A 23221-nucleotide genomic window follows, 5' to 3' on the forward strand; every position below is an offset into this window, starting at 1 on the left:
TGCGCAGCCGACTTCCCTTTCTACCCAAAACCTTTCAAGTTTTCCATCTCACCGCTTTCTAGACCAGCGGTTCCCAAATCGTGGGTCACGACCCCCAGTGGGGTGCCAACAGCAGTGGATGGGGTCGCGGGGGTGGGGAGCTGGGAACGAGGGGCCACACTGAGGAAAATGGGGTCATGCCGAGGTGAAGTTTGGGAAGCGCTGACCTAGACGGAGGCAAGGGCAGATTGGTTTAAAAAAAAAGAAAGAAAAGCGCTTGGCACTTGCAGCGAGTTGGATGGGACGACCACCGAACGTTTCAGAGACATTGAGACGGTCAAATACCCCCACGAAAGGGGTAAGAAATACCATCCTGGTTTCAGGCGGACACAGCTGTTTGGGTAAGTCTGATATCTCTTATTAGACCGACTCAAATCGCTGGAAAAATTCTTCTTCGCAAGCTCGCGGGTATAAATACCCCTGGTCGGGCTGAGGAAGCTCTTCCTGGAGGGAATGAATAGTAAAGAGGCCGGCGGCCGGTCTGCATGCCAGGAAAGGCCGTCGGTGAGGATGTAAACTGAGGAGTCGGGGGGCGAGGCACCGACGGGGAGTGGGGGGATGATGAACAGCGGAGAGGTACCTGCGGAGTCAGGTTATAACATAGCATAAATCCAGTGTCCATGATTTTCTGCATCCGGCAGGCTGAAGGGAAGCTCACCCTGGCTCAGTGCTGCCAACTGAGGCTCGAGGCCGGGACGTGAATGATCCGCGGTCGCTTTTTGTGTCTTAATGACTTGTCAGGCCCGACTGCGGACCCAGGACGAGACGAAGGGAACGGTCCCGGGAGCGGCGGGGGGCAGGGAGAACACCCCGGTCTCCTGCGGGAGGAGGCTGCAGCCCGCGCCGCTCACCCCGGCGGGAGCAGGCCGAGCCGGGGCGGACCCGCGCGGTTGCCACAGCAACTGCTCCCACCTCAGCGCTCAGCCTCGAGCCTCCCGGAAGATGTCGTTCCTCCCCGAACTACAACTCCCAGAACACCTTGCGGGCCCAACCGGACGTAGAGGCAGGGAGCGGGCTGAGGCAGGTGATTGGCGGGCTGGCATCCAATCAGTGCTTCAGGCGCACTGCGCATGCCCGGGCCCCTGGGCGCACTAGATCAGGCGCCCATGGGGGCTGGGCTGACTGATAGCACCAGCGCAGCTGGTGATAACTGGGAAGGACAGCTTCCCTCTGCCGTAGTCACCGCATCCACCGGGGAGTCCCTCCCCCCATACAGAATTGAAGGCTACTCCAAACAGCTGAGCAAATCATTCAGCAGCTTGGGCTGGAGTCCTGCGGGCGGGGGAGAGGCTTGCAGGGAAGCTGGTGGACAAGGGGCAACAGTCCTCCCCCTTCCTGGCTGCAGTGGGTGAAGCATTTCTTCAGACCAGGGTATCAGTGGCTGCCTGTGTGTTACCCCTAGTAATCCTGGGGCATGTTAAGGACTTGCAGAGAAAGCGTGGTCTTGAAACGGGTGTAGGTTGTAGCCGTGTTGGTCTTGAAACAGCACCAGAGCTGCCAGGGCAGTGCTTGAGAGGCAGGTGCTTACTTCAAAAGACAAGGAGCCAAACTTGTTGCACTGGCACGTGGAGGAGCCGAGCTGGAAAAGCAAGAGCTGTCAAGGCCCAGTAGCCTTATGCAGGGCGGAGCTCTTTGTTCCTTGCCCATGTCTTTCCTCACAGACGTGTGAAGGAGGTTAGTTACGCAATCCCCTACCTGCATTCAGCACACTTGTTCAGGCACCTGAAGCTGGTTCTTGCTTCTGTTTTGGATCAATCTGTAGGGGTCTGGGCTCTTCCTTGGAAAAGGCCCAGAGGCATACACCCAATGGAAGGGACAGGCCATCACCAGGGAGGACTATATCTCCATTGCTCAGGATTGTAGGGGGGCTGTTAGGAAGGCCAAGGCGGAGATGGAACTGGGACTAGCAACCCAGATCAAAGATAGCAAGAAGTCCTTTTTTAAATACATCGGGAAGAAAATAAACATTCCAGGTAACGTGGGTCCTCTGCAGGACACGCTTAGAAATCTGGTCATCACACCAGACGACAAAGCTAACCTATTTAACAATTTCTTTGCCTCCATTTTTCTGAGCAGGGACCAGGTCATCTCCCCCACCGGAATCCCAGGGCCAGAGAAGACCTAGTCAGGGAACTTCTGGAGGGACTGGACATGTTCAAATCAGCAGGTCCTGACGATTTCCACCCCAGAGAGCTGAGGAAATTAGCAGAGGTCATTGCAGGACCCCTGGCACAGCTTTACGAGCACTCATGGTGCTCTGGCGAGGTGCCAGAGGATTGGAAAAGGGCCAATGTGGTCCCCATTTTCAAAAAAGGAAGGAGGACCCAGGAAATGATAGGCCTGTTAGTCTTACCTCGGTCCTGGGGAAGCTTGTTGAGAAAATTATCCAGGTGCACATCTGCAAGGGGCAAGCAGCAGAGTGTATGCGTAGGGGCAACCAACATGGGTTCATCAGAGGCAGGTCCTGTCAGACCAACCTGGTGGCCTTCTATGACCAGGTCACAAAATCCTTGGATGCAGGTTTCGCGGTGGACATAGTCTTTCTGGACTTTAGGAAGGCCTTTGACACTGTCTCTCACCCCATTCTTGTTAAAAAATTAGGAGATTGTGGTATCGATGCCTACACAGTCAGATGAGCCACCAATTGGCTGGAGGGCCGCACCCAGAGAGTGGTGGTGGACAGGTCTGTTTCAACCTGGAGGGATGTGGGCAGTGGGGACCTCCAGGGCTCAGTCTTCAGGTTCGCACTGTTCAACATCTTCATCAGCAAATTGGACGAGGTGGTGAAAAGCACCTTGTTCAAATTCACAGATGACACTAAGATGTGGGGAGAAGTGGGCACGCTAGAAGGGAGGGACAGGCTGCAGTTGGATCTGGACAGGTAACAGCAGTGCGCAGATGAGAATAAGATGGGTTTCAACACTGACAAGTGCAAGGTGCAGCACCTATGGAGAAAGAACCAGCAGCAGACCTACAGGCTGGGGAACTCGCTAACTGCACCTTGTCATGCATCCACAGATGCATCACGAGCAGGTCCAAGGAGGTGATCCTCCCCCTCTATGCGACACTGGTCAGGCCGCAGTTGGAGTACTGCGCCCAGTTCTGGGCACAGCACTTCAGGGGGGGATGTGGACAGCATTGAGAGGGTCCAGAGGAAGGCCACTTGCATGACCAGAGGGCAGCAGGGCAGGCCCTATGAGGAGAGGCTATGAGACCTGAACCTGTTCGGCCTCTACAAGAGAAGGCTGAGGGGATCTGGTGGCTGTCTATAAACTGGCCAAGGGAGACCAGCAGGCAATGGGAGAGTCCCTGTTCCCCCGAGCACTACTGGGAGTAACAAGGAACAACGGCCATAAGTTGACGGAGAGCAGGTTCAGGCTAGACATCAGGAGGCACTACTTCAGAGTTAGGGCGTCTAGGATTTGGAACCAACTTCCAAGGGAAGTGGTGCTTGCTCCTACCCTGGGGGTCTTCAAAAGGAGGCTAGACAATCACCTTGCCGGGGTCGTTTGACCCAGCGTCCTTTCCTGCCCATGGCAGGGGGGCGGACTTGATGACCTGCTCAGGACCCTTCTGACCCTAGCAACTATAAAACTATCATTAGTAGGGTGCACCAATAGAGAATTTTTGGGCTGATACTGATAGTCAATTTTTAACAAGCCGTATTGGCCAATACCAATCTTATTGCCGATATGCAGCCAGACAGCATGGAGAGCAGCGTCCGGCTGGTAAGTCTTATGGGGAAGGGCAGACTGAGGTCCCCTCTGTGCAGCGCCTGCCCCTGCTCCAGCCCCACTCCCTCCCTCACTGACGTAGCCTTGGTCTGCCCCCAACATGGCCCTTCCCTCACCCCTCTCCCCTTCCCCCACAACAGACTTGTCAACCAGACCCGGCTGCTTTCCACTGCTGGGCTGTGCTTCTGGCTGCCTGCGTGGTGCGCTGCAGCTGTGCACATTCACAGGGCATTTATTGGCCACATTATCAGCCACATCACCCAAAAAAAGCAGACTGCCAATGCCGTCAATGTTCCTTATATCTGTGCCGATCTGATATGAGACCGATGTATCGGTGCACCTCTAATCATTGGATTTTTTTTTTTTTTTTAAACTAAGCATTTCGTTTAGATTTAATGCCCAGTGCTGTCCTCTTGTTGGAGTGCTACAAACCCTCCCAACAGAAATGTTGCCTGAGTGCATCTTTAACATGTTCTAAAACGATCACCAGAACCAGATTCTCAGTTCCACCTCTGAACCACAGGACTCCGGCTTACCTTAAGGGGAGTTCCTGAACCTCAAAGCTGCTCTTCATCGATTGGGGGAGTTTCTGTAGCCAAACAAAGTCAATAGAAAACAAAACCTAAGCAAGCTCTTTTTGTCTTTAGTTGCACAGATTCAGAGAGGAACACAAAATTCTGTTAAAAGCTAAATCTTTAATCTGTTAATACAGAAAGCAATTGTGCAAGTTTCATTCAGTATAAAATGGACAATTTTTAAACAGATCAGAAGTACATGGGGCGGGGTGGGGAAAGGAAGCAGAACTGCAGGCACTCCACTTGAGAGAGGTTTTTGTTTGCATGCAACACCACTGTGGATACAGGATACTACAGATAAAGCTGAATGGGGCAACAAGACCCAACCCAACCAATTCTTGTTCACAAATATTGGCTTTGTCATAGGTCATTTTTGCAATTTCCGCCAGCAAATGGTGACTTTTCACCACAAATTATTACATTAGTGTTTGTAAAATGCTTTGCAGCTAAGTGCTATGAAAATGCTAGAGATTAAAACGATGGCGGAACACCCAATAAATTGCTCCCAGCTGAAATCTGCCCTTACTTTTCTGTTAAAAAAAAGTATCACTGTTTTCTCCTTTTTGGTTAGCCATCAACTGGAAACCTCAAAGACTGGAGGTGCCAAGTGGATATGCGATGGGGGTGTTGGAAAGGCAGGGGGAGGAAGGAAATAATGGAATTTCCTAGAGAAAGCGCCCTGGATAGGTTTGATTGAGGCAGTGCTCCATAAGGGAGTAATTCAGAGATGCTGCAAGAGGCTAGAATTGATGCAGAGAAGGAAGGGTGGGAACTCCTGCCAGACAGAGAATGTAGTGCTCAGGCAGACTTGAGTCATGATGTGGGGATTGAAGTGTTAGGTGTCACAGAGCTACAATAAAAGCCCAAGAACTCTCTTAACCAATGAAGCCTGGTTCCGGACCAGGTCTCCTTGCAAAGAGCAAGAAACCAGAGAATTTAAACATCAGTTTTGTGTTTACGTATGAGGGCACCAGGGCAAGAGAGGCTGGTACTAAACTGAAAACGAGAATGAAAAGGGTTGTTTTTCTTAACAATAACAATAAAAAAAAGTACAAGACATATGTGCTTCTCGGCTGCTATTGCCTAAACATAGTTAACTACTTAGTAGTAAAATCCTGCTACCTTTCCCTGATGACAGCAACTCCTGCACTTAGCAGCTTCACTCATGCAAGCCTTGTATGCCCCTAATGCTTTCCCAAATGTTTAAAAGGTTCATTTCTTACCATAATTATAATTGCACTTTAAAAAAAAGCAAACAAACCAACGTCCAGTTCCTAAGCAAATCTTCCCACTGACTCTCTTCAACTGATTTAAACAAAAAACAAAAAAAACCCCCAAAAGCAGAATGGATGGTTACAATTATTTTCTGTCTTATTAGAATTGGAAAGATTCAATTCAGGTGCCTGAAAGGAAGGGTAATGACATCCAATTTCTAGACTTGGAGAGTCTGTGTGTTTTCAAACATGGGGCCAGTTTCACAGCTTGGCTTGCATCGGCTTCAAGTGTTTGTGGAAAGACTCATGAACCTGTAGGAAAAAAGGGAGATCAGATAAAAAAAAAAAATCAGGTTCTTATTTGTAATAAACATACACAAGGTATCTATACGTGAACTGAAGCACTGAAAACGTGGCCACTTCTGGGGTACAAGAGTAACATCTGAACTTGTACTGTGGCACCATGCACAATGCAGGGAGGAGGGGGAAATCTGTCCAGAACAGGAGTGTCACCCCATGCTACTTACAAAAAGGACCACCACATGTGTAATTTCTATAGAGAACAAATAAACTTAAATTCCAAAGATTTAAGAAGGATCTCATTTGAGAGAGAGTAGCTCCCAGATAATCTTGGATGCGCAAAGGACTGAGCCGACTCCAACCTGCAGTTACAAGGAGGTTGGTTTTAGCCTCTGTTAGGATACTCCTACTTCTCTAGATCAAAATTAAGGCAAATGAAAGATGCATTATACTGGCAAAGGACTGAGTTACACTGACAGGGCAGGGTCACAGAAAAAGTAAGGCTGGAAGGAACCTCAGAAGGTCATCTAGTTCAGTGTCTCACTCAAGGCAGGATCATCCTTGACTAAACCATCCCAGCCAAGTAGCTGTTCAACCTGCTCTTGAAAATAGGGAGAGAGATCTTCCTAATTTCCAACCTAAATTTCCTCTTTTGCACGTGGGGCCATTGCTGTTAGTCCTGTCCCCTACAGCTACAGAGAAAAGTCCATCTTTATCCTTTCTATAAATCGCCTTTCAGGTATTTGAAGACTGTTATCAACACCCCTCCCCCTGCCCCCAGACTAAAAAGCCCTAGCTCTTTCAGCCTTTCCTCATAAGTCATGCTTCCTAGGCCTCTAATTATTTTTATTTTTTGCTCTGGGCTGGACGCTTTCCAATCTGTCCACATCCTTTATGAAGTGTGGAACCAAAACTGGACATGGTACTCCAGGTGAAGCCTCACCAGGGCTGAACAGAGCAGAGGAATCACTTTCCTTAATTTGCAAATGACACTAGTTAATACAATCCAGTATCCTGTTGGCCTTTTTTGCAACAAGAGCACACCATTGGCTCATTTTCACTGTAACCTCCAGGTCTTTCTCTGCAGTACTGCAGCCTAGTCAGTCATTCCCCAGTCTGTATTTATGTATGCACTTGTTCTTGTTGAATTTAATTTGGTTGACTGCAGACCATTTTTCCCTGCCTATCCAGTTCATTCTGGATGACAGCCCTACCCTCCATGGTGTCCAGAACTGCACCCAACTTGGTGTCATCTACAAATTTGCTAAGTGAACTCTTTCCATATTCTTTCTTGGTTTCTGGCCAAGAATAACTGTTTCCCAAGGTAAAGAAACTGCCTCGGCAGGGTTTGGCAACCTATGGCCCAGGGCTGGATCTGGCCTGTGGAACCTTGCTTGAGCACCACAGAGAAGCAGCGACGGAGAAGCAGCCAAATCCCAACCTGGTATATTCAGACCCAACCTGGTATATTTTGGCCTGCCACCAGGATACATTGTTCATGCTGATCTACAGCTCATCACCCTACTGTCTTGCTTTGCTTCTGTGGTAGCTACAAAACAGAAGTCAGAAATGTAGCATCTGACATTCTCATACATCTAAGAAGCAACAATGTTCATTTATTTCCTCAAATTCATACTGTGACCTATAGGCACTTTTTTCCTGCAGAGTCCTCCAGCAGGATTTTCATGAATACTATTGATCTGACCCAAAATATTTGGTTCACAACAAGAAAAATAGGAGCTAGAAGGGACTAAAGTAAGGGTTCCTTACCTCAGTTTTGTTTAGGGGGGATTTCTTTGCCCACTCAAACATGTTCTCATAGATGTTGCCATCGTAGCGTCCAAGCACAGATCCAAGATGGGAATCATGAAAGTCAAAGGAATCGACTAGTGCTACAGCATTGGGGCGGATTATAGCCAGGAGATCCTTCACATGCTGGTATACCTGAGTAACCTGTGCATCTGTCAAAATGCCCGCCTTGAACAAAAGCCAAGAAACCAAATCAGAATAGGTTCTTATCACAGCCATACAACCTCTCCTCCCAGGACTGTATGCGAGACTGGACTGCAGGCCTGATCTCAGGGAGGGACAACTAGTTCATCACACAATATTAAATAACAAAATGGCAAGTAACCAGGCTGATAAGGACAGACATGTATAGGTTTGCTTTGCACAACAAAAAACACAGGACAGCAGAACAGGACAGGACAACCTGGGTCAATGAAGCCAGTCCCCTGCAGGAAACCATGCAATAGCTATTAGTTCCAAAATGTTTCAAAAGAACATCTGCTTCAGCTGCTCCTCACACCATAAACCCCAAATGTCCCCAAAATGCTTCAGTAATCTTGGGATGTTAGTAGAAAAAACAAAAGCCTCAAAAAAGGCATAATAACAAAGGTAGCTTCTATGTAAGAGAAGGACTGTTCCCCTGCCAGGCTGTTAGTAAGGGAGCCTGTTTTTTTAGAGTACCTGTTTTAACCCTCAAAGCAGAGGTACTCTTAGCACATGCCTTGTATCACGTTCAATTCTTCCAGTTTTTGTAATTATTTTTAGCAAATGGAACAGGGAAGAACCAGAGAAAATGCAAGAAGCCTTGTTGGTATAAATATTATTTTTTCTTGCATTTCATACACCCCCAAATAAGGTGTGTACCTGGTTTTTGGGAAGGCAAAATGAAGGGCAGGAAAAAAAAAAAAGTTATGGCCCCATAGATCAGGGACAGAGCCTACATCTTCAGCCTGCTCACCTTCCCTTCCCCAGAAAAAAAAGCTAGTTTTAACCCTTTCACAGCTACTGTCAGCAGTTCTTGGCTGCTTAGGAAAAATCTGAAACTGCAACTGCTATTAAAGGACTGGACCTCCATGGGTAGATCTGTGGTTTTGAAAAGTGCTAAAAAGAAAGTCTGCAGGGTTGTGAAATAGGAAAGAGCCAGCATAACTAACAGAGGTCAAAACTGCCAAAGAAAGGATAGCTTGATTAATGGAACATAAAAAACACTGAAAAGGAGAGAGGGTCATTAACACCTGCGATGGGTAATTAGCAGGAAGCAAAGAGATGATAATGAGCCTGGAAGTCAACTAATTCCCTTTAGCACTGCCTGAACAGAAATGCCACTGATGCTGCTGGGCAGTTGGTTTTTCACTTTGGGTGGAGCAGGAATCAAGGCAGAGTGCGATTGCACCATTATCCACCCTCCCCACTTTGATCTGCCCCTCCCCTCCATGCAGCTTATGGAAGGAAGAAGAAAAGGCAGAGCAGCAGCAGCTGTCTTAGTGTCTAAATGCTTCTATGCTGGGCAGATCATCAGCTTCCCTGCTTAAGACATGTGCCCCAATTTCAGAAGGCTAACTTTTGGGAAAAAGATGTGTGGTGTATCCTTCAGTACTGTTGGGGCTGAAAGATAGGGTAAAGGCTTAGGGCAGTTCACTTGGAAACTCTCACCAAGAGACATGTAGAAGGCAAAAGGTTTGAAGACCACTTGTGTTTATTTGTAAAATGGGGGCTGCCCTCATTAGCCAGGGTCATGACGACACATGCTTTTCTGCTGCTGTTGTCCTGCTAGTACACACCCTTTCTTTGTCACTGATCTGAAAAACAAGGTAGGCCTGAACAGATGCATCTTCTACCTAACAGCCACCCATGTTTCTGGCATATGCCAAGGGCAAGCTAATTCTATCAGACCTTCCACCAGAACAGTTCTGCTACATGACTTCTGGCATTTAGCAGTGGAGACCACAAGCTTGAGCATCTTTGTTTCACATCTACGGGACAGGGCATTTTCTCTTGTGATCTGAAAGGGCTGGAGTGAGACACTGACCTGCAGGAAGTCCCCCGTGTGCTTACTGATTCCATGAAGAGCATACAGGAGACACAGATTGGTCATGACAGCACGAACAGCTGCATCACTTATCTCCGAGAGCTTCGCTGTGAAGAGCTTCACCACCACATAGTGACAGTGTGCCTGTAAAGAGGGATTCAGGGTTGAAAACAGTTTATGGTTGTTTGGATGCTCCCACAACATGTTTATTTGGGCATTTCACTGACCTCTGAAGCTCGCACCAGATCAACAGAGGTTCGGTTCCAGGCATCTTCCTTGCTCTCCCTATGGTTCAGCTCCCCTTGCAAGTTCTTTGCTGCAGCTTCTACAAGCCTGTTCCACAAAGGATGAGAAAGAGAAGCTGTCTGTCAAGGCACCACATCCTTGTACTATGGAAGGTTAAATTTACAGAAGCCTGTGTTTTACTGATGCATTAAGCCTGGAATTACTCAAGCTCTTCCCTTAAATGAATGCAGCTCCAGAACTCACACCCATCCTGTTGTAGGAAAGGTGCAATGACACAAAAAGTAAGGAAACAAGAATGTGTGTAACTGTTTGCGTAGATACACTCATGTATCACCCGTGATGTTTTGGATCGCCTTAGTTACCGGACTTATACAGTTTACTGGGGATGTTCAGTCCTAGTATTAATTTCAATGTTGGTAAATTTTAATATGGTTTAGATGTCAACTGAAAGAACTCAGAGCTCCTGCCAAAGGCACCATGGGGTACTTAGAATAACAGAATCTATAGAAAAGTAAGGCTGAAAGGGACTTCACGAGGTCATCTAGTCCAGCCCCCTGTTCAGATCAGAATCATTCCCATCTACATTATCCTAGACACGTGTTTAACTGCTCTTAAAAACTTCCAATGAGTGAGATGCCACAACCTCTCTAGGTAGCCTGTTCCATTACTTAAGCTACCCTCACAGTGAGAAGGTTCATCTTAATATCTAACCTACATTTCCACTGCTGTAATTTAAGAGCCTTGCTCCTTGTCCTGTCCCATCTTAGCACACTTTGGTTGTGTTGACTGAAACACTAAGAATCCAAAAATGGGCTGAACTAGCAGGAAGCAACATTTCTTAAAGACAGGCAGATGCTGGACTGACGGAAAAGCTCTGTAGATCACAGATTGAGAACTGCTGCACCAACAGAACAGCACAGCTTTGTCATGTATCCCCTGACACATGCATTCAAGATCATTTTACAAGGGCATAATACAGTACATTGAATGTGAGCTCACCTGGATGCCCGTACTTTATATGCTTCTACCAGGCTGGCTGGATCATTGATGTGCACGGTTGTGGGTCTTGCAGCCACTTGCTGTGGTTGGATGCGTTGCCCTGAGAGGTCATTAAGGTAGGATACCATTCCACTAACCAACTGGCCCGAACTAACCTGAGCATAACATTTAACCAGGAACCTGAAAGCATTAAAGAAAAAAGTAACTACATTGCATGATTCATTTCGAGAGAAAGAGACGAGACATTCATTTCAGGATACAATCTACAGGGCTGCTAACAAACATGCAAGCAGGAGTCGCACACACTTGCTCTTCTAACAGAAGCCACAAAGACACAGAAATAGAGATCAAATAGAAAGAATACTACAGGTCTGGTGATGGGGTGGGGGGGAGGGATAAGGTCTGTGCACCCATCTAACCCTATCTCCAGAACACACGGACTACTAATGACAAGGTGGAGAGATCTCGAAGGAAGTCAGTTCACCTAGCTGTCTGCAGCATCATGACAGTGTTTTCTCCTTCGTAGGTACAGGATGGAGTGAAAGTGACATAGATATCAGGAAGGCCGCTGCAACGAGAGTAGCCATGCCCACCACATGCCATTCGACATTCCTCAATGCCAGCATTGGCTATCCATGAAGTGAATGCCTTCAGCCCTGCAGTCAGTGCATGGAGCTGACAGAGAGAAGCAGAACAAGTTAGTAGCTGCCAGTCGCATCTACTGTATTAACAAGTGGTTTCCCAGGATCCCATTGATTTGTATTTCCTTCATTACCTCACAAACATACTTGCCTTCAGCTGAAGCTTGCGGAATAAATATTGTGTACTTTACACCATCTACCTGGTACACATCAGCAAAGGAAAATAAACACTAAAAACCACAGAGCTGGAAGGGACCTCAGGACCCTGGCGCCTATACACAAGCACCAAGGCTGCTCCGATGCGCTGGAATTCCAGTGGGTTGGAGCAGACTTGATTAATCAAGTCTGCTGGAGCGTGGCAATTGAAACGCTTGAACAAACTTTAGTTCCAGTGTCCTCTGCCACCATTTTTAAGTACAGGGACAGCGATACACAGAAGACACGGAAGCACACCCTGGAGCACGTGTAAAAGTGCCCCTAGAGTCCAGGATCATCCCTACCTAAACCATCCTAGACAAGTAATTTGTCTACTCTATTCTCCAGAGCTTTGGAGAAGCTACAACTCACACAACTACCAGGCATAATGCCCAAAATAATCAAAAGCACTTTTTAACTTGTTACAGGTCAAGTAGTGGAACAAAGGCACTATCAATGACTAAAAAAGTACTTCCTGTCTTTGCAGTGACAAAAATAGACTCGAGTTCCAAGGAAGAGCACCATACTCCCCACTCCAGAGGAAAGCCCAAACCCCCAGAGTCCCTGCCAATCTGATCAGGGGTTCAATTCTTTACTGATCCCAAAAATGGCAATTGGTTATTCAATTATTGTTTACTTTGTGAGATAATTTTTGTTGAGCCCAATCATACCTGAAACCTTAGTGCTGGTAAATGCCAATTCAATCATCCAGTATGTGCCTCCTTGTATGCACAACGGGATTCTTTACAGTATGTACCCAAGTGCTCTGCCTAGTTAGGAAGACTAATTTAGAAATGACTGGAGAGGCACTCTGATGCACAATGGAAGAAAAAGCAATGTATTTTTCCAGCTGAACCGTTAAATGTGACCTGGAAGTTGTTATATCTTACCACCCAACTGCTTCCTAATTAAAGGTACTGGCAAACTTAACACTGTTCAATGCTAGTTAACTGGAAACATAGTTCAGGCACTGCAGCAAGGGAACTGAAGTCAAGGCTCTTTCGTTACTAACATTCTGGACAAGTCACTTGACTTCTGAGTGCTGGCTTTCTCACTGTAAAATGGGAATAATTCTGTTCATTTTTTTCAAGTACAGGGCAATATACAGATGAAATTGTAATGGTGTCTCCAGATAAGTCATCACCCTGGACTGAAAAGGAGCCTAAAAAAGAATACGCCTTTACTGCCTGTGCTAGAAGGCCTGGTCTACTAGATCACAGACCACGATAAACTTTATAAACAGTGTTAAACAATGCAATGATTTTCAAAAGCAGGATGAGTACCTCTGGCAGCTGGCTCAGGTCTCCCTCACTGATGTCTCCTGTAATGCGAAGATAAGTTTCTTTCATGTAAGCTCCAACAAAATGAAAGGCATATGCAGTTGCCAGGAGAGGAAAGAGTTTGTATTGTTGAGTCTGATAATCCAAGATCTGGGGCTCTGGCTCCCTGTGGCAAAAGAGAGAAGAGTTTAATTGCCACAACTGTCAATTCTCCTAAGAGGTTTGTTAGGAGTCCAGTAGAACTGCTGCTTCTAGTGGGAATATCTGCATGTATTAATGTGAAAGTAAAGACATGACTGAAAACAGAATGAGTTTGGAACCCAAGCATGCTGGGAGGAAAAGGGCTTTCTACTGGAAAGAGAGTTGGGTCTGTGCATTAATCAAGGTGTCCAGCAGAAGTGTCTGGCAGCTGGAAGCGTGTAGGGGCTAAGTACATGTGTGTGGGGGTCTGCTTCAGTCTCATAATTCAGAAGGTCCCCAACTTTCACTAAAGTCCTTACACTCACCCTGGCTTCAGCTCAGACTGGTGCCTTACTGCACTGTAGCGAATAGCAATGGTGCAAGCCCTGGACAGGGAGCGAGCAGAGTCACCCACGATGATGGATCGGATGAATACCATTGTCCCATAAGTCAGCTTGTCATTGAGGGGTTTCACATACGTACCATCTGGTTCAACCTAGAAAAAAAATACCGTGTTGATCCAAGACAGTTCCTCCCTCGTAAAACTTTCAGTGCTGCTATTTTGCTGCCGAACAGAAGACACGTCACTTTAGCTACCAACTGGCAGTCCAACTTCAAGATTCTTGTAAAGAGCATGCAGTATCATAGACTGCATGCTTCCCTTGACCCCATTTCAAAGGTTTTCTGACAAGATGAAGGCTGGAGAGACCAACATTCATTTCACATGCCTTTCAGATTTTAATAAGGAGGGGAGAACCAAGCCCAGATGTACTTCTAAATATGGTCAAACTCATTTCTATAGGTCTACATATTTTGGCATTTTCATTTATTCATTTATGGTGAACCCGAGAAAAGACGCTTACAGTTTTAGTCAAGCTATGGTCTTGTCAGTTCTCATATCAGAAATTTGTCAGGAAAATCAGGGTGTTGTAGCAAATGTTGCCAATGCAGTGGGTGGCTCTCCTCTTAATTAGCCCTCAGGTGCATTTTAGAGGCATGGCTCAGCCTTATAAAAGTCATTCAAGACCTCACAGCATATCTCCTGAAAGGTGGGGCTGCTAATTCCTGTGACTGGCCATACTCTAACTTGGCTAATTCCACCTAATCTCTATAGATCCTCTACAAGTTTGTTTGGTGCTTATGGTGTGTACATGGTACAGTAGCTAAACAACTGCCAGGTCCACCTCTATTGACCAATGTGACTGCATTTCATAGAGCAATGTGGGATAAAGTGCAGCTATGTCAGCAAGAAAACATACTGGAGTCCATTCTTAAAAACCACTGCATGCAAGCAGAAGGGGATTATTTAAAACAAGAAAAATTGCACAGGATAAACAACTACCATTTACTAATAAGATATCTTTAATGAACATTAGATAAAACTTTGGAAGACAAAAAAAACATTTTTACTATTGGCCTCAACATACAGGGTTGGTAGGAATGTGAAGGTACCAGAACTAAAGGCTGCTATCATTTATTCCATGCACTATTCAATAGCAACGCTGGCCAAAGGAGAAGAGTTGAATCAGGCAGATGCTTAAATTAAAGGAGACATTTTGATCTACACAGCAAAGTTGGTAGCTGTCACATAGGATCTTAAATATGGGGAATGAAAAATAAGAGGATTCCTAGCATTAGGGGGGACACTGTGGTTAGAGTTGGCTGATTAACCCCCTTACCTTGGCATACTTCATGAGCATGTTTTCCCGGGGGATACGGAAGTTATCCATTTTTAAGTAGCCATTATCCATTTCATCATAACCAAACTTTGGTCCGATGTCACCCACAGTAATACCTGCCCCAAACCAAACAATTTCCATTAGGAAAGGAGTCAGAATTAATAGACAGGCATGAGGCCCAACCCATCAGTAAACTGACACTGTAGATTTCTGGATGCTCCTGGTATTCTGATGGGAATGGCAGCTTAGGAGTAGATTTCACATGACCTTGGCTGGAAGGGCAAGGATGGAAATCAACTGGGATTTTTATAGTCCACATACAATTCCACAATAAAGGGACTGGGGTAGCTCCTTCCAAAATGAGGGTGTGTGGAGCTGTCTCCACAGTATGTACAACCTGGGATAATGGGAACAAGATCAGACTGCGTGCTATCCTGCACTCTGGGGTCACCAAGTCATAAGGTAGGACCCAAACGGCTTCCAGGACCACACAAGGCCTATCCATTCATATCTGGGAGCTCCTCATTGCACTGCTATCTGAATTCAGCCTGGATCATAAGCTATATGCATTAGTAATAGTTGCCCAGCTCTGTGGTCACAGTGAATGACTCACTGTATCCTTATCCTTCCTGTACTCTCGCTCAACCCAGACTCTTACCTGGCAAGGGTTCATGGGTGCCCAATTGCCGAATGGGTACAATGAAGGCATGCAACCCTTTGCATTGCCCCTGAGTGTAGAGCTGAGCCAGGACTATGGCGTGGTTTGAGGTCTTTCCGACTGCAAGAGGAGTGGGAGGCAAAAGAGAAAAAACATTTCAATATACAGAAACTCCCTTTCCTGTACAGCAGCATCTAAGATGACATTTATTCTCCCATGCATTAAGAGAAACCTATCTGCAGTGCTAATTAAGGGTTTGATCTTAGAACTGGTTTACCAATAGGTCATTAACAGGGATCTGGGTCTTCTATTTCCAATGGAAAAACAGTAAACTGCGGATTTTACCTCTTACCGGAGGCAAACACAGATTTCTCATTTTACCCAAGATACCTGTGGATTTTGCAGTTTTGCAACGAGCTCGCTGCAGGCTGGCAGAGTTCTAGCCTGCAGGGGGCTGGGGGAGCAGAAGGAGGGTGGTTAGGCAGGCAGTGCCATGTGCATGTACATGCAAATGGCCCCAGGCAGCCTGAAGAGCAGCTCCCGCAGGTAAGTGCAGGGGTGGGAATTGAGGCCCCCGTAGTGAGGGAGGGAGGGAAGGAATTGGGCAGTGCCTGGGGCTTGGGGCCTAGGACCTGGGGCCACAATGCACTGCCACAAGCCCCCGGCAAGGAGTGGTATGTGGCTGCAGGTGGCTCATCCGGGGGTTGCTGCCAGCTCCCCACTACTGTACACACTCCCAGAGGACAGGGGGACCCGTGCCCTCCAGATCTGCACACGGGGTGCATGCTGTGGGCTTGTGCTCCCCACCCTGCTGCCCTCCCTGGGGCATCCGCAGCCTGGCCTGTGCAACTGGGTGCTACAGGGAACAGTGCAGCCACACAGGAAGCTGCTTGCCTACGAGCTCTACACTGTCCGTGTCCTGTGCACACAACCCCACAGCGTTACCTCCACTGCAGCTGCGCAGGCAGGAGATGCATTGCCAGGGCAGCGCGAAACTTACAGCGGCAGGCAGCTTCCTGCGCAGTTCCACTGTTCCCTGGTGTGCCGGGTCTCACACGCTAGGCTGCGGAGGCCCCAGGGGAGGGCAGCAGAGTGGGAACCCACAGCAGGCAGCGCACAACCTCTGTCCCATGCACATGTGGGGGGCACGGGTCCCCCTGCCCCCGGGGAGTGCATGCCGTGGCAGGGAGCAGCCTCCCTTGCCCAAGCCCGCAGCAGGCAGGCAGCGGGGAGGAGCTGGGCTCTACTCTGCTGCAGCAGCTACCGCCTCCTGCCAGGGGCAAGGGGCTGTGGACCCAGGTCCCTGGCCCTATAGCCCTGACAGCTGGGGCCCCCTTGGGCAGGGCTGGGGGAGCAGGAGCTTTGGGTCGGGGGATCGAGGGACATCAGCAGCGCCAGGGGGCTGCAGGGAGTGAGGGGCACAAGCAGGGCTGGAGGATTGTGGGTGGGAGAAGTGAAGGGGAGGCCTGTGGGGGGGCTGTCATTTTAATCACAGATTTTGGGGGTTTTAATCAGAGAATTTCCAATTTTTTAATTTTTTTTAAATCACGGAAAACCAGGATCTCTGGTCATTAATATCACTAGTAGCTGCATGTGGAGCAGCTGCAGGATAGTCTCAGGAACTATGTACAATGTTCCTGTTTTAGCAGGACTTCTACTGAAGCAAAAGAAAGTTCTGCCTAAGTTAGGAAAGTAGGCACTTCACGTATGAGCAAAGGTTGTAGATGAACTTTGATACATCTTAGCTGGCTGACAGGTGATATAGACTGATGCGATTTCCCTCTGTGTCAATTCACTACTAGCCAGATGCAACATTTGTTGTGCGGGTCTTGGATCACCACCACCTCCAGAAAGAACAGTTCTCCATTTAGTACCCAAGTTCAAATGCAAAGCACTTTCACTTACGTCCACCAGGCCACCACTTAATGGAAGTCACAGTGGGGCTGTTGAGAATGAATTCCTGGGTAGCTGGGTCATAGGTGGCAGTGGTCTCCAGGCCTCGGAGATGAGTTCCTGTAGGCATTTTGCAAATTTATTTTGACAGACATTAATCACAGCACAGAAAAAAGGAGAGAATAGTACAGCAAATCACTGAGCTCCAGTAGTGATGTAAGTTACATAACCCAAGTGGTGAAAGGAAACACTATGCCACATAGCTACAAAACAGCAAGTACACAGACTGGTTATACTGTGGGAGCCGAATCTAATTCTCCAGAAACATACCAGTATTTCAGTGTTCCAAGCACCTCCAACCTGACACTGCCTGTCTTTTTTTGCAGCACCAGGAACATGAGAACTTCAAACACTAAACAATATCCTTACCTGTTTTTACTGACACTGCAATCTGACTGTAAAATGAAGCCACATCCAATAAACAAATCACACACCAAGTACTATTCTCATTACTTTATCCCTGGGGTGGGGAGGGGAAGCTGTATACTCCAGCTGATGGGAGCTGTTTCTTTCAAACAAAATCATTCGTAGCCCCAAGTGAAAGCATGAGAGCACACCATGGCAGGCAGCTGTTAGATGGATAGAGACATTTCATCTAGCTAACAGTTCCATGAATTACTTCCACCATCACATTACAAAATCTTCATTTCATACATCATTCAGGCTGAAGGCTGCTGCTGTTCCTATCAATGCTATTTTTCCATGAACAGGTATCCAATCAATCTAACAAGTCAGTTGTGCTCATCCAGCACCAGGACCTACTCAGGTGTTTCAGGTTGGCTGACTATTACAGAGCCAGTGACTCCACACACAGTATTTCCAAAGCTTGGAGATTTGTGGAGCACCTGCCATCCTTTCCAAAGATGGAAAGCAGCAATAAGGCAACCCTGACCATATAAAGCCAACTCCGAGTGAGAAATGCATGGGTACAGAAGACCTTTCAATCTTTTGACAGAGTACATCGAAGGAAAAAGAAAAATAAGAAAGGATTGATGAAAGTGTGGGTGGTGAATGTGAGTTACCCACCAGTTCTCTGATCTAGGAGTCTATCCCAAGCGAAAGAAGAGTTGACTCATTCCTTTACTACCTCTTTCAAGTACTGTACAGCTGTGTACTCTTGCCTTCAAACTGAATGCCAAAAAGGGAAAGGTGTAAACCATTCTGGAAAGTTAGGTAGGTTTACAAATAAATGAGCTGCCATGTGCTGAAATCACCAGACCCACATAAAACAAGGTATTTTCATTAATCAGTCTCCATGGAAGAGGAGCAATCAAATACACCCAGATACCACAGTGAAGGGCACCATAAACCCATAAATAAAAGGACAAACACTGAGTGGTGTTATAAATGTACACCTGAATTGTTAACATTTCACTGTGAAGAAACAAATTCCCCCAGTCAGAGCTGCATGTGAACAGACTCTGAATAGCACACTATTTTCTCTGCGAGGAGAGCGATCCTTCATGCAGAAAGCCACCCGTGGTAATAGATTCGAGGGAATGTACTGTACCATGGCCCATCTCGGTCTGTGCATAAGTGCCTATGATCTCCAGGTTCCAGGCCGGCATGAAGAAGCGATCCTGTTGTTCCTGGGTTGCCTGGGTGAGGAGGGTAGGAAGGAACATGCCCAGGTGAAGATCCAGAGGCTCAGGCCGTCCATGATGAATAAAGCTGTGAAGAAATGCCAAGATGGGGGGTGGCGTGAAAGAAACATTATGGGATGAAGGCAAGCGTGAGATTCAGAGTGGAAAGTGAGAGAGAGGAGGGGGGGAAAAAAGTCTTATGTGAGTAAGAATTTAGCAAGCGTGTTTCAGGAAACCCACCAAAAGCACTTCTCAAGTCTTATCATGAGAAGACTCTGCTTACTCTAAAAACCAGACATGCTGTAGCATGTTTTGTTTTAATGATAAGCAGGGCTGCAACTGCAACATGCCCCTTTTTGGTTTCAGCCACAGTTTACAGAGAGCAGCTTATGTCTTGGAGTCGAGTTGGATGAAATCAGACTGGGGCTATTTTGGCACTGGATTACATGTTTTCATTATCCAACTGAGGTTACAGGAAGAACTGAAACCCCTTCCCACCTGAAGACCCTCTGGTCTCAGTAGCATGAGTTATGCTTCCACTTAGATGATCTAAAAACTATGCCTAGCACTTCAGTGTCATATACATCCCATTTTTTGAGTCCAGGATTAGGTAAGAATCTTATTTTATTGATGTAGCAGGTTTCTTTCCATAGAGGTCCAGTGAAGAGCTAGCTCCTCCTCCATCCCCCCAACTATTCATTTAAGTCTTTAGGAACCTTTTAACAAACCAAGCAGTACTCTGCACGTGCAATCAGCCAAAATCGTGAATAAAACCACAGTTCTGAGAGGAAAGCCAAGGTGTATCATTTTAGGGACCACCAGTACAAAGCCATCCCTGTGTTATAACAACATGGGCTTTTGCTTCATCTAGCTCATGCCAACTTTGGTCAGGTATTAATTGACCAGGGAATTTAACAAGAACCTGTTCAGGAAGCTTTAAGTCTTTGGATACCAACACATTAAAATGTATTAACACTAGTCTCAATAGCTCTGTCTACTTACAGAGAGCTATTTTTCTTTGATCTTCACAATTCCTAGCTATGGCAACCTACGTATTGAGATCTCACAAAGCAATTCATCCACTTGGGGTTTCTTGTGAGAAATTTCATGCAAGGGCATCTTAAAATAAGATTCTAATAGATCTTAAAAATAGCCAGAGAACAGGATTAGTTCTCAAATACTTAAGACTGGCTATCCTACACAGTGGTTATCACAAAGCAATAAAGTAGACAAGATGTTGGTGTTACAGAAGCATTGACCTTAAGGGTCTTCATTTGCTACCTCTAATTTTACAGCCTCAAATAACGCAGGCACCCTCTCACAAACCAGTTTTTGGTACAGTTAGAATATCTTTACGTTATATAGTTCCCTGAAAGAACAATGGAGTGAATCTGGATGGCTGACAGGGCACTAGAGCATTTTAGCAGATCTAAATGTACTTCAATGGAATGCTCTTTTATATACTGTGCTTCCTTTACTTGGTTGTTTCCATATCAACCATCTAGAAGATGCATTGATAGCAATATTTTCAAAAGTCCTATGCCTTATAGTAATCCAGAATTAATGATTAGTTACCATTAGAAACAGCCTTTTTTTTAAAGTGAATTAAGTGCTGGTGAAAGGTTCCGACTTGACAATCAAATACTGAAATTCCTATTTACCAACAGAATAGGTACAGCATGGGTAATGGCAATACAGCCTTTGCAACCACTCTTCCAGCTGCCTCAACACTGTGCTGGAAGAGACCTAATTTAGGGGAGAAATGAGAGAGTTTTGCTTCTGTTCCAGACTCACAATTCATCCCATATATAGTGGGACTTAAAAGAACGTTTATTATGAAATGGACTGAAACCAATTCACAAAACGGTCACTTGAGAGTAACTACCACCAATCTAGGGTAAGAGTGAAGCCAGTAACCTATAGCTTGAAGGGTCTTTTTCCAAGACAAACAACAAGCCACCCAACTTCAACTAAAAGTCAAGCTTGAGAACAAAAATAAAAACAAACAAAAAGACCCCAAAACATGGTAAGTGGAGTGTAGTAATTATGGATGCAGCTTGTGTGACATTAGAATAATTACCCAACAATCTTAGTAAGAATTTCAAACAGCTATACATATTATTGATCAAAAATCATTCGATTTGGAAGGCATGCTTGCTGTAAGACACTACCACCTGTATTAGTTTGTGCATGATTTCTTCATCAATATTCTGGTTAGTCACAGAGTACCGTGAAAATTACAAACAGAGCCATTACCAAGCATGGAAGTGGGTTAAATGAACCATGAGCAAAGAAAAAAAAATCCATCACTTCTGTAGGAGAAAGGGAGTGAGTTCAGCGGCCATTCTTTCCACTGTGTCTTCTTGATTTCATACCTTCTTTTCTTGAGCTAGTAGTTTGCTCTAGAGCTGCAGCCAAAGTTTGCAGATGCAAAGAATTCCGTCAAGTGACTTTTTTGCATTTTTTTGTCTGACAAGTAGGAGCAGCAGCAGCTGCCAAAGCGCTGAGGCCTGGCCAGGGTTTGTTGTTACCTGATCCAGGAAACAATATCACATTTTCCAAGTTTGAACTCCAACAACATAGACAGTGCTGTCACCATTTGATCATTTACTGCAGCATTTCTTGCTGGGATGCGCACCATATGCAGTTCTAGGTCCTCTGTGGTATGAGACGGCCCACAAAAATTCTCCTGATTCAAAATAAATTCTTGTGTTTTGACAACAAAGTTGCAATGGAGATGCTTTGGAAACAAAGGGTGCTTTGGGCAAGGTGTCTCAACAACTTGATCAGTCACACAAGGCTTCCCTGCAAGCTACAGTGTTTCTAAATAAGCTTTGCTTCCTTGTTTGGGCAGTCCATCACTGCACTAGCTAAGAACTCTGCAATGTCCACATCCTAAATTCAGACAAAAATACAATTACTGGCAGTTACTGGTACCATATTCAATATGTAAGTCAAGTTCCTAAGGGGAAAAAACAGCTTTATCTTAAAACAAAATCAACAATTAGGAGATCGTTAGGTAGGCAGGAGGTGCTTCATGATCACTGAAATGGTAAGAGAGGCAGTCTCTTGCTTTCAGATAAAGCATCACTGGGCATTAACAGGTTTGTGTTTTTTTTAAGTTATAGCTTTATTTTAGTCTTTCACCCTTTGGATTTACTTATGGAGCATCACTGATTTGTTAACTGGAGTCGCAGAACAGAGGGTACTGATCAGACCCCACAGGGAACTAACCATGACCCATTTCAGTCTGGGCGTAGGTGCCAATTATCTGCAGTCCAGAGGCGAGAGGCAGCCATTTCTCTTGTTGGTCAACAGTGCCCTGGTTCTCTACGGTGTGTGTAAACATGCCGAAGTGGAGAGTTAAAGGCCCAGTAAAAGAGCCCAGGCATATTCTACAGGAGAGAAAGAGAGATCAAGGTCTTAGTTTTATTTTACCTATGCCCCTGGAAGTGGTACGCACTAAACAGCTGCATCTTTCTTTACTGCTGATGGATTTTCATTACAGACCAAGATCAAATCCCAGTCATGTTGAAATCCTGTGCAACACTAATGGGAAAGGAACCAACATTGTTAGAATTATATATAGCTACATATAAGCTAAAGAGTGAAACTTGTGAGTCATGAGGATCCAGTCCCGTCACTGGGTTTTAGGTTCAGGAAGTGTAGCCATCATGATGAGGCTACTAATTAGGATGACTTCTGGTACTGGGAAGGAAGCAGCTTTTTCCAGTGACCCATTCTTCGTTCAGAAGTTATCTTTATCTCACATCCACCAGCAGCAGAATCGTGAACTTTATCATTCCCCTCGAGTCAACCACTCCTTCAGTGAAAGGTAAATGTTTGGAACAGACATCCTTCCACAAAATTAAGCCTAATATTTCACTAAGCTGAAAGTGATTGAGAGGCATCTGGTCTGGAGGGAAAGCAGTATAGGCGTATTACTGCAAGGGTGAGACGCAAGAGTAGAATTGCATCCTAACACACAGAATTCAAACAAGACAAAGTTTTAGTTCACAAGTTACACCGCATGGAATATTTCAACTTTCTCTTTGAGGCTCTAGAGAACCTAGATATACTGCCCAAATATGTTCAGCTGATACCACAAACATAGAATGACCAGGATAA

The 23221-nt window shown here is 46.0% G+C and overlaps 2 protein-coding genes across 2 annotated transcripts in view; both read right to left on the minus strand.

Moving 5' to 3' along the window:
- FBF1 (Fas binding factor 1) overlaps positions 1-982 on the minus strand; it is a 29762-nt gene extending 28780 nt beyond the window's left edge. The window contains exon 1 of the mRNA XM_025197500.1: positions 620-982. The gene's annotated coding sequence lies outside the window, so the exon portion shown is untranslated. The remainder of the gene's footprint in view (positions 1-619) is intronic.
- A 3472-nt stretch (positions 983-4454) lies between these two features.
- The window catches only part of ACOX1 (acyl-CoA oxidase 1), a 33205-nt gene continuing 14438 nt past the window's right edge, over positions 4455-23221 (minus strand). The window contains 12 exon segments of the mRNA XM_014517250.2: positions 4455-5874; positions 7633-7839; positions 9680-9823; positions 9907-10012; positions 10925-11104; positions 11409-11599; positions 13044-13206; positions 13547-13716; positions 14900-15015; positions 15558-15677; positions 17463-17570; positions 22328-22488. Of these exon segments, the coding sequence (XP_014372736.2) occupies positions 5824-5874; positions 7633-7839; positions 9680-9823; positions 9907-10012; positions 10925-11104; positions 11409-11599; positions 13044-13206; positions 13547-13716; positions 14900-15015; positions 15558-15677; positions 17463-17570; positions 22328-22488 (1717 nt within the window). The 3' untranslated portion in view covers positions 4455-5823.

This window comes from Alligator sinensis, unplaced genomic scaffold (genome assembly GCF_000455745.1).
Source record: "Alligator sinensis unplaced genomic scaffold, ASM45574v1 scaffold400_1, whole genome shotgun sequence".
NCBI classification, from domain to species: Eukaryota; Metazoa; Chordata; order Crocodylia; family Alligatoridae; genus Alligator; species Alligator sinensis.